We start from the raw sequence: 11,360 nt of genomic DNA, 5'->3' as shown, positions 1-11,360 counted from the left end.
CTCTGCCAAAAGCCTTTCCTTTTCCTCTGCCAGTTCCACCTCCTCTCCTGGCATTTTGTTTCCTGTTGATTTTCTCCTCCGCCTTTAGAGCAAACTGGTATGCTTCATCTAAAGTTCTGGGTGAGAGGATACCGATTTCATCCAGTATTTCCCCTCTCAACCCATTCACGAATCTGGCTGTCTTTTCTGGGGTATCTTCCATATACCCTGCCCGCAGATTCAGCTTATAAAACTCTTCTGTATATTCTTTAACAGTCATCCCTCTTTTCTTCAAATTCTGTACCTGTCTATACAACATGATCTGATAGTCTTGCGGAAGAAACTTCTCCTTTAGTTTTACTTCCATCCTGGTCCACTTCTTTATAGGCTGTTTGTGTAGCCTTTTTCTTTTCGCCTGAACCCTGTCCCACCACAAGGATGCATGTCCTTTCAACTTTTTGGCGGCGAACTTCACCTGCTTGTCCTCACTGGTTTCCTCGAACTCAAAATACTTGTTTGCTTCACTCAACCAATCTAGTAATACATCTGCAGACAAACTTCCGTCATAAGTGGGAAGCTCGTGCTTTGGCTTATGACTGGATAGCAAAACTGATTTTAATAGCCTGAGTTCAGGTGTCACCCCTTCAAACTCGTCTTCTAATTCTGCCACATCTTCATCACTATCATCTGCTGGGTCTCTCCTTCACCCAGCTTCTACTACTGCCAATCTTTCACGCAAAACTCGAATCTCCTCACGCAGTCCCTCTTCTGCTATCCTTCGGACTGCTCTTCCTCTTCTGCCAACCTCCATTTTTTTCTATTCGGCAAACTTGCTCCGATACCACTTTTGATGGCCCAGCCCTCCAACTATGCGAAATGTTAATTCCGCTGTGTGTGATATTTATGCGACTCTTATTGGTAACCACGCTAGGTTCCAGGTCCCACTTAACTCTCCTTTTTAAATTGTGTTATATTTCACAAGTCTCGTTTACTGTGTGACCATATTAAATACGTTTCAGGGTTCCGTGGATTGGATCCACTGTGCAATCTTTATATAATTAATATCATCCTGTTCCACTGGTCATTGAGTTTCATCTGTTGCTCTCCTCGATCTGGTCGCTCCCGCCTTTTGACAACCCTATCCTCGTTCTGTGGTCATTTTATTTCGTTCATTGTGTTGCGGCCCTCCATTCTGCTCTGTCGGGGTATGTTGATGCCTTCCAGATCTTCCTGTCTATGCGATGGGTTTTTCCCTGAGAACGACAACACTGTCGGTTCCCTGCTCTATGCTTATGGTATGATTGTTGTTGTAGCCAAATTAAATTGACTCTGTTGTTCTGGACTGTAATGGCTTATGGATTTGTTTCTCTGGTTTGTAACTGTTCTTATTTTTTTTTGGTTGCAACAGGAGGGTCCTTCGGCTCCACGCTCATGGCTTGGTTCATTCGCCCTTTTTTCGCATCCGAGGTAAGTTAACGTTCTATGGTACAACTTGCTCTGCATTTTCCACAGGCTCTTATGTATCTGCTCCTGGTTCTTAGGTTCTAGCTGCCGGTTCCGGCCTTCACTCGCAACGTCGCCTCTTCAGTCACAGGTAAACGCTAATACGTTGTGGTTTCGTTTTGTTTCAGTATTACTTTGTCTTCTCCTTCAGGTTTCCACGCTTCCAACTGCTAACCCGCTTCCCCCTCTGTTGTGAAGGTTACTCAAAAGTTACTGGTCGCCGAGGGTTTACTCTCTGCCATTTTCAGGAAACAAGACAAGCCGACCGGATTCCAATAACCAGGTAGGGTCGTTCTGACCACGAATCTATCGTTAGCTTTGTGATGGGGTTTTGTTGGTACAGGTTCTCGCTCCCTTTGTAATTACAATCACTTGGTTTATTGTTGGGTCCAAACTGCCCTGTCACTCCATGGCGTGAGTAGTTCTTTTTATGTATATTTTAGGTTGAACAGGTTTAACAGCTAACTGTTATGTGAGCACTGACTGCCTGGCTCAGAAACCCTTATGTGCGCTCTTCGCTTGTAAATGGACAGTGGATTAACAAAACATTTCTTGTTTGATTTTAAGTACTTGTATTATTTTTCAAATGGGTCTATGGAATCGTATGCTTTACCTGGAAATTCGTTGGTGACTGTTTGTATGATGACTGGATCTCCTTTTCCCTTTCGCTGGAAGTGGTTCCTTGTGTGCTATGTTCCTCCCTTTTGGCTTGTGTAGACCCTATTGGAATAAATACAGTTCACTGTTCTATCGTTTACAAATGCATCTCTACTCATCAGTAAATAATTATGAACGCACACAGGAACTCGATGTATGAGATAGTTTGCAATGAATTTAAATTGATAAATGATTTATTTTATTACAGACAAACTGTCATTCCATTTGTTTTTTCATTACTGGAGATTCGACCCCTTTCAATTTATTTTCTCTCTGTTTAAATGCCTGCAAGGTGTAACAGTTTCTTGCTTTCGGTTGAACTGTTCAACCAGTATCTGTCTAACTGTTTAGCCAGTTTTTTTTTTTAAAGGAGAATAACCAACTGCTAATTATTTTCTAAACTAAAACAGTTCATAACCTTAATCCTACTGTCTTTAACGGATTTCTGGAAAATGAAAAAAAAAATAACAATAAAAATAACAAGTTTGATAACCTGTCCAACAATACGTGAAATCTTCGGTTTTTTCCCGAGACAGTCAACCACCTTCTGTCTCCTCGGAGCTGGATGCTCCTGCATTATTATGGCTTAATAATTTATAGTTATAGTGTTACGAATTATAAATATTATAAAGTGATGAGAAATTCCTAATAACTCATTCAAAAATTAAAATATAAAAGAATTATTCTTGTTATATAAGACTTAAATTAATTTATTTTAATAGCTTTATTAATAAGATCGATTAATAGATCTAATAACAATTATTCGTTATGGTAATAAATATTACAATACTAACTTACAATTAGATTTTTAATTTTTATTTATCTCTTTAATTAAATATAATACTAACTTACAGTTAATTAACTAAATATTTAATTTTAAATAAATATGAAATATTTAAAATTATAACTTTTATGTGTATTTAATGTAAACCTTTTTAATTCATGTTAATTAAATATGTTACCTTATTTACATATGTTTTAAACTAACTTCTCATTACCTATTTAATTATATATAAATTTAAACCCCTTTTAATTTAATAATAGTAAAACTAACTTACTATTGATTTAATAATTATTTAAATCTGTAACTTTAACTTATTTATTTATTTAAATATTACCTAGTTTTATTTGATACTTAACTAACTTTCAATTAACTAACTAAATATTTATTTATCTTACTTAAATATATGTGATTAATTCCTATTCATTAATTTTTAATTAAATATAGTTATGCTCTCATATCCCTATCCCTTAGTCGAGTTCGACTAGGCGTTTCCTAGTCAAACATAGCCAGTCTAGCCTACCAATTCAATATAGCTGTTGCCTGGTCAAATATAGTCATTGGATGTTCTGCCCTGACTACTTAACATGCAGCTTAGATCTGATTCTTCAACTTGTCCTGACGATGAACCACACTGGTTGGTTCGAAACGTGTTGACAAATGAAATATCATGTGATTTATGTCGAAAAACTTTTTTCTCATAAACTTGATATGGATCAACAGTAAATTCTTACATTATTTATGTATTATTCATTTGAGTGGATATATTTTGTAGTTACGAAGTAATTATGGTCTAAGTCACCGGATTCGCCGTATTTAATCCTTAAAATTCGAAATTCGCCGTATTTAATCCTCATTCGAATTTGTTCGATAAAATTCGCCGTATTTAATGACGTATTCGAATTTCATGGCGAATTCGAATTTCTGTCGATTAAATTCGACATTAAAATCGATGAAATTCGTTGAGATGCGTTAAAATTCGTTTTTTTCGGGCCGGGGGTATGCGTGCTGCTGTTTTAGCTTAGGTTTCAATGTTCATTGGTTTCGTTGTTGTTTTCATTGCCGCCGCAGACGCACGACAGAGACTACAGTCTACAAGACAGAGACCACGGACACCTTGACGGGCTCGGGCTAGGGTTTCATTGCCGCCGCAGACGCCATAGAGTCTAGACTACAGTCTACAGACTACACCTTGAAGGCTTGACGGGCTCGGGTTTTTCCAGAAACAAAGAAAACTGCCGCGTGCTGTCAGCTGTGCCTGAGGCTGTAACTTGTAAGTTTTTCGGTTTCCAGACTCCAGTAGATATGGACCATGGTTGTAAGTTTTAACTCTGCCCCACTACGGCAATTTTAGTAAGCTTTCAATAATGAGAACGATAAGGTGTTAACCAAGCCATTGACCTCAAAACTTGGAAAAAATATCACCAAAAACCATATTATCCTTCAGTCTCAGATGTACACTGTTACTAACTTGCATCTCCATTATTGCAATAAAAATAACGCTTTGTCAGTGGGATTAATGATTCCAATGTTCACCTTTCTTCATGATATTATGCCATGATATTATGAACTATTGAGAAAATCCCATTTATTCAGTTTGAATTCCTTTTATTGGCCAAATTCCTGCCGCCGCCTAAACTGCATGGATCATACTATCGATGAATGAGAATTTGGACGCTTTTCAATTGTTCTGATTTGCCAAATTCCTGCACCGGCCGAGTCCGCACTGACTGCACAGGTTACATGATCCCATCACACCCAGGCACAGCTATCTCTCAGCAGGCATAACTATGTCTTCAAATGGATATGTCTGAAGGATCATGATCTAGCTGTCTGTGAGAAGCTCCCGGTTCATCACTTGATCTTCTCTTATTGAGGCTTGCACGTTGCATCAAACGAACCAAAGCTTGCACCACTTCAGACATTGAATGCATAAACTTGTATGGGACTACTTTAATGTCTACAAAACATTAGATAAAAATACAACTTGTAATATACTTGTAAATTTGTAATATAGTTGTCCTTTAAAGAGCTGCTACAGCCTACAGGCCAATAGAAGACTGCAATTCATTCCCTTTATGACTGGTGGTAAATTTGTAATGGACAGATCTGAAATGGACTGATCTGGAGATGTTTGTGTGACCAAATAAACTGCTGTAGCTCCGAATAATATGGTTCCAAAAAATAAACTACAGATCTGAATCAAATAACCAGTGGTCCCCCTTCAAATTCAGACTCTCCTTGATCAGAAATCTGATTCATTAATGACACCAATGGACAGAGCTGGAAATGTTTTTGAAACCAATTCTGCTCCTTCAATTAAGCTGCTACAGGCCAATAAACTAATTCGTTTAGTGCTGAAATGTAACTGCAATTCAATCCTTGTAATTTGTAGGTGGTACTTTTAGGCTCAAAAGAGCAGTGAGGCTCCTGTTAGTCTAATGCCGAACATATGTCACAAAGATGCCACTGTTAAGTTAGATCAAACCTCTGTAATTTTATGTCAAGCCACTGTAATAAATTATAATGATATCAGCCCAGTTGAAACTTGAGTCTGCAGTTAACAAAATGTTTTAGTGGGCTGAAGCCTGAGAGTACCCAAAGGACAATTTCTTTTGGATCATATGCTCCACTTTTTCTAGGCTCTAGGCTCTAATTATGTTCTCACTGTGTTGAAGGCTGAAGCCTGATTTGACTGTGTTGAAGATGACTAACGAAAATGTAATTTCAAAAAAAATTGCAGGCATTTCAGACATTGAAGTGTCAGACATTTCAGACTTCTAAATTCCAATGGCACCCCCAAAGTCAACTGCTGTAGCTTGGAATTTTATCCAAAAAGATGGTTCTAATCTTTCATGTCAGCTGTGTGGACATAATTTCAAGCGCACTTTGACTAGAGTAGTGGATCACCTTCTCGGTATTACCAATGGAAGTGGAGGTGGTGTTGAAGCCTGCACTAAGATCACTGATGAACAAAAAGCCAAAGTGGAGAAAGACCATTCCAGTTCACAGATGCAAAGGCAGAAAAGGGTGAATAAGAGGCAGCGAATTGAGAGGGAGATTGACATGTCTTCCTCCACCATTAATTCAGTTTCAAACATTGGTGGATCTAGTTCTACAGCTCCTCAAGCAAAAACAGGTGGGCTGAAAACATTAAATCAATTCTGGAAACCGGTTGAGAAACAGGAAGTTGATGACGCTGTTGCTGAGTATTTTTATGCATGTGCAATTCCCTTTAATGTGGCGAGGAGTCCATATTTTAAAAATGTAATTAAAAAGGCCATTGATTTTGGGAAGGGCTATGTTCCTCCTGGATCTGAAGCTTTAAGGACAACTTTGCTAAACAGAGCGAAAGACAGAGTGACAAAAAAGTTGGCTGATATTAAAGAGTCCTGGAAGCTTACAGGGTGCACAATTTTGAGTGATGGTTGGTCAGATTTGTGTCATCGCCCATTGATCAATGTGCTTGTTTATTGTCCTCAAGGGGTAGTTTTCTTGAAGGCAGTGAATGCAATGGATCAAGTGAAGACATCAAAATTCATTTTTGGAATTTTGGATGAAGCAATTCAAGAAGTTGGGGTGGAAAATGTTGTCCATGTTGTTACAGATAATGCATCAAATTGTGTTGGTGCAGGGAAGCTGATTATGGAAAAATATGGGCAGATTTATTGGACCCCTTGTGCAGCTCATTGCTTGGATTTAATGTTGCATGACTTAGCCAAATTTCCTTGGGTCAATGAAACAATCCGAAGAGCCAAATCAATTTCAAACTTCATCATCAACCATCATCTCACTTTGAGCATATACAGGAAGAATGCATCAAAAGAGTTGTTGAGGCCTTGTGATACAAGGTTTGCCACTTTTTATATTACTCTGAAAAGAGTTGTTGAGGAAAAAGCGAGCCTAAGAGCTGTTTTTTGCAGCACTGAGTGGGAGAGATCTACTCTCTCAAAAGAAACTAAGGGGAGAAATGTTGAACAAATAGTGCTCAATAATGGCTTTTGGGAAAATGCAAACAAGGTTTTAAAAATTTGTGGCCCAATTGTTAATGTGCTCCGCATGGTTGATGGTGACAAACCTTGTATGGGTTTTGTTTATGAAAGCCTTGATCGTTGCAAAGAGGCCATTGCAACTGCTTTTGATAATGTGGAAGTTGATTACAAGGAGATATGGGATTTAATTGATCATAGATGGAAGATGATGCATAGTCCATTACATGCAGCAGCATGCTATTTGGACCCTAGATTGTTTGGGTTGCCAAGACATAGGGACGAAGAAATCATGAATGGACTTATCCAATCTATTGAGAAGCTAAATCCAGATCCAGAGATTGCAGGTTTGATCAGAAGTCAGTTGAGAGCATACAGGTAAATGTCTTGCAATTATATTCCTTTGCATGCAATTATATGAATCTTGTTGTTAATGTCTTGCAATTATATGAATCTTGTTGTATATGAATTGATTGAGACTCTCAACTTGAATGCATACAGGTTAGAAGAAGGATTATTTGGAATAGTATCAGCAAAGTATGATAGGAGCAGAAGTGATCCAACACTATGGTGGGAATGGTATGGTTCAGGGGCACCAGAATTGCAAAATTTTGCAATGCGTATCTTAAGCCAAGGAACAAGTGCATCAGCATGTGAAAGGAATTGGAGTTCCTTTGACCACATTCATTCCAAAAAAAGAAATAGACTGTCATCTCAAAAATTAGAAGATCTTGTTTATGTTCGTAGTAATTTGCAGTTGGCATTGAAGAATGTGGCTAAAGAGTCATCCAATTCTTCTACTCCGTGGATCGATCCTGTTCCAAATGCAACAATGGATGATGCTGATTTGTACATTGATAGTGACAGGGAATTCGCTGATGAATCTGGTGCTGAAGCATCTAGCGGATTCATATCTCATACTGCTCTTGATGACATAGAACTTTTTGATATAACAAGTGGGCAACAGGAACGTCAAGAATAAAACTTGTGTTCCTGTTTTAGAGTTCTAGTTTAGTTTTTGCATGAACAATTTGCTAGAGCCTAAAACTGCCAAGCTAGCTGCTACTTTAAAGTTTAAAGTTTAAACTCTCTTTTTATCTAATGTGGAAGCTGTTCACTCTTATTTGATGACTGTTTACTGTTCTATTCGCTTTGATGGTTACATGGTACATCATATTTTGGTTGGTGATCAAATGGTATCTTTTAGAAATTTTCATTATTTCTTTGTCAATATGGTTGACTCATTAGCAATTTTCATGTGCTACATAACTTGCTGATTTTTCCTATACATTTCAAGCTTTTCATCGAATTATGCTTTGACTCCATTATTAATATAATTTCTAACAATAAGATAGTCTTTATAAGTGTATAAATCTGCCCTCTATCTTTAATATACATTTTTTTTTTCGAATTTCTATATGTCGAATTTTATCGACAAAATTTGAGTTGCCGAACTTTATTCGAATTTCAAGGTCCTCGAACTCGAACTCGAACTCGAACCTGGTGACTTAGATTATGGTAAAGGTAACATATATTATATAGTATATTTTATTATTATAAAATTATAAAAATGAAAAATATAAGTTTACATTGTTTTTTATTATTTAGCAGTGAAATTGTTTATGTTCGTTTAAAAATAAAATTGTTTACATATATATATAAATTTCTGGTTAATATATTTTTTGTAAATAATTGTAATTATTTTGAAATGATTGAGAAATGGACACATATTTCATTGTTATGGGCTAAGTGTCTTTTAGCCCAAATTGCAAGCAAAGCACAGGGCAAAATTGATGAGCAACATGGGATACACTGTTAGGGGATGACTCAGTGCGACTTGTGGAAGAAGGAAGGCAGTTAATTGGTTGGAGGGGTAGGGGACACATGGATATTAATTCATTAGTGGGAAAATATATAGGCTCCCTCTTGCTCCCACACACGTAAAAGCCGGGAAGCATTGGCAACAAACGTGGTGTTCATAACTACTGCATGTGGGAGAACGCAGAGTTGAGAGAGAGATCAAGTGGTCTCTTGCACATAATGAAATCCTAGAAAATTGAACACAACTAAGGAACCTTCTAAGTGAAGCTTGCTGTGTAAATGGTTTAGAAAGTGTGCCTTGCTTGTAAGGCTGAATAAACCACTAGAAGTTGGTGGCTTGAAGAAGCTGCTAGATTGGAAGGATTCACCCCGGTGCTTGTGAGGATTGATAAAGCCACCAGGAATTGCCTTGGGCTAAAACATTGGTGCTCGACTCACCAATGAACCACCTGGAGAAGTGATTTATTTACCCATTAACAACTTACCACTGATGAACCTTCCTAATAGTGGACTCTCTTCTCCTTAAAGTGAATGGGAGTTCTATGCATTGTGAAATTTTGGCATAATTGGATGCAGATCTGAACAATGCGAGTCATAATGAGCTTAGCTGGTGGATGAAGACAACAATGGCCTTTTTACATCCTATCTTAGCTATGTCGGTTGGCGAAAAACACACAGAAGCACCTCACCTCAACCTTTGTAATATGATTCGAGGGTGACAATTGCAAGTAACTGTCTATGGGTGGGTGGAGAGTTGTTGTCCCAATCTAAGTTTCCAACTCTAGTATTAATTCCATATAAGTTTTTGTAATTGCACCCCTTATTATTGAGCTCATGTTGAGTTGTAAATCATTGTTGTATTTACGGTAAGAATGGCTCATGGTTTGCTAAGATTTGCATAATGAAACTTTGATGCATGTGTGCACTATTATTGTGAATTTATAGCATTTCTCTTTCTATAGAAAACTTTGATATGAATATAAATATAAATATATGTGCGTGTGTGCGTGTAAGCACCTGGGTGGATGAAATACATGCTTGGTAAAACTGTTGTGTGTGGTATGAGCATTAGAGGCTCTTCATGAGGCTTCAAGCCTATAGCAAGGGGTATATGATGATCATATGTGCAATCCATGCCCAAAATTCCTGTCCATATGAATGAAAAGCGTACAAGCTTGTTTTATTGTTGCTTATGTGCCTATATTTATGGTTTCCACCTGAAATCGAGCCATAAAGGGGAGACTCATGTTTACTCGTGGAATGATGGTCTCCTTGTGGTCTTCTCAGCATCGTAGGTTCTTTGATTTTTTTTATGAGCTTGTTATGCTAATTTATTTATTGAAAGAGACCTGTGGATCTCTAAGATGAGATTTGTTCGTCCCTTATAAGATATTAAGGACCCAAGGGACCACAAATCTATGAGAGGCTGGATGGTCAATTCCATGAACCAAGCCTTTTGTTTTTGTCATCAAGAAACTTGAAATGGTGTTCTTGCGGAAAGCTCAAGAGGGATAACATCCAAGTGTGCTTCATAAGCCTTTAATGGTTATGGTTAGACTCTGGTGTGAGTCTAGACATTTACAAAACCATTGTGGGTGAACCATGGATGAACCCTTTCATGAATGGCGCATAGAACAAAGTGGAGGAAAGACCTTATCTCATATCCTTATCCTTTCAACCTTATCCACGAGCTTGGATAAGTTTATTGGGCCGCATGGTGGTTGGATGGAAAGCCAAGTCACTAGCCATACGACCACAAGTCATAACTAGCGCAAGGCCAACGTAATGAATGGACAAGATTTAACATGAGAGATTGACGACTAGGAGAGAGCCCATGATGACGTATGCCCAAAGGTTACATCCTGGAAGCCTACAGAAGGTCACACAAGAGAAGCCCCTAGGATGACAAGGATCAGGATGGTGTCGTAGGGTCTACAGCGTGGAGAAGGTTCAGATGATGTGGAGGCCATGTTGGAGCCCATAATTTTTTTTAAATTTTTTTGGCATAGTGGGATCACACAATAGGAATGGGTGGCACGAAAAGGACAAGGCAGAGCGCAACATAGGGTTGACGTAGGAAGTGAAACGCAACACAAGGTTGATGTAGGATATGGGGTGCCATGAAGACATATGTCACACAGTAGATTGACTACGGTATTCGAGGGATAAGGACGCACGTAGGGAATATCGACAGTTATGATTGATGAGCCTCAGCATTGGGTAATTATATGGGCCTTAATTCACCTCCTAGCTTAGTCAAACCAACTATTCTCACAGCTTATTGCATACTTTTGATTATATTTTGTTTATAAGATGAGTTAGAGCTGGATATTTTTCTTTGTGGTCTAATGTGCATGTAACGCAAGATTAAAGGATAAAAGCAAGGAATTTTAGCAAAGACCTTGGTCAAAACTCGAATGGGACAAGAGAGGGGAATTATAGGAGGTAAATCCTCCTCATTAACTACCCCTCCATTCGAACATTTCTTCATCAGCTCGGAGTGTAACCAGCCAAATCATGAGGACTAGAAGGCAGCCGAGCAAGTGAAATTCAAAGCACAAGTTATCTCGAGTTTGGGAGCTGAGCCTCCCTAATTTAAAATAATTTGTTGGAGTCTTTAGTCGCATAAG

General features: G+C 38.2%; 1 protein-coding gene across 1 annotated transcript; it reads left to right on the top strand.

The window, feature by feature from the left end:
* Positions 1–5,710: 5,710 nt before the first annotated feature.
* Positions 5,711–7,891, top strand: LOC149172469 (uncharacterized). The gene is made up of 4 exons (XM_089426333.1): positions 5,711–6,548; positions 7,041–7,287; positions 7,411–7,558; positions 7,667–7,891. Exons 1-4 carry the CDS (start codon positions 5,711–5,713, stop codon positions 7,889–7,891), a joined length of 1,458 nt encoding a protein of 485 aa, XP_089282459.1.
* Positions 7,892–11,360: the final 3,469 nt, after the last annotated feature.

This window comes from Pinus tabuliformis, chromosome 4_2 (assembly GCF_031772625.1).
Source record: "Pinus tabuliformis cultivar Carrire ecotype Pingquan chromosome 4_2, CPIR1, whole genome shotgun sequence".
Taxonomy (NCBI): Eukaryota; Viridiplantae; Streptophyta; class Pinopsida; order Pinales; family Pinaceae; genus Pinus; species Pinus tabuliformis.
This window is presented reverse-complemented; position numbering and strand designations above follow the sequence as displayed.

Coding starts and splice junctions, on each gene's coding strand:
- LOC149172469 (XM_089426333.1), top strand. CDS start 5,711: ATGGCACCCCCAAAGTCAACTGCTGTAGCTTGGAATTTTATCCAAAAA. Junction 6,549..7,040: donor TAATGCATCAAATTGTGTTG/GTGCAGGGAAGC, acceptor ATCGTTGCAAAG/AGGCCATTGCAACTGCTTTT. Junction 7,288..7,410: donor AGTCAGTTGAGAGCATACAG/GTAAATGTCTTG, acceptor GAATGCATACAG/GTTAGAAGAAGGATTATTTG.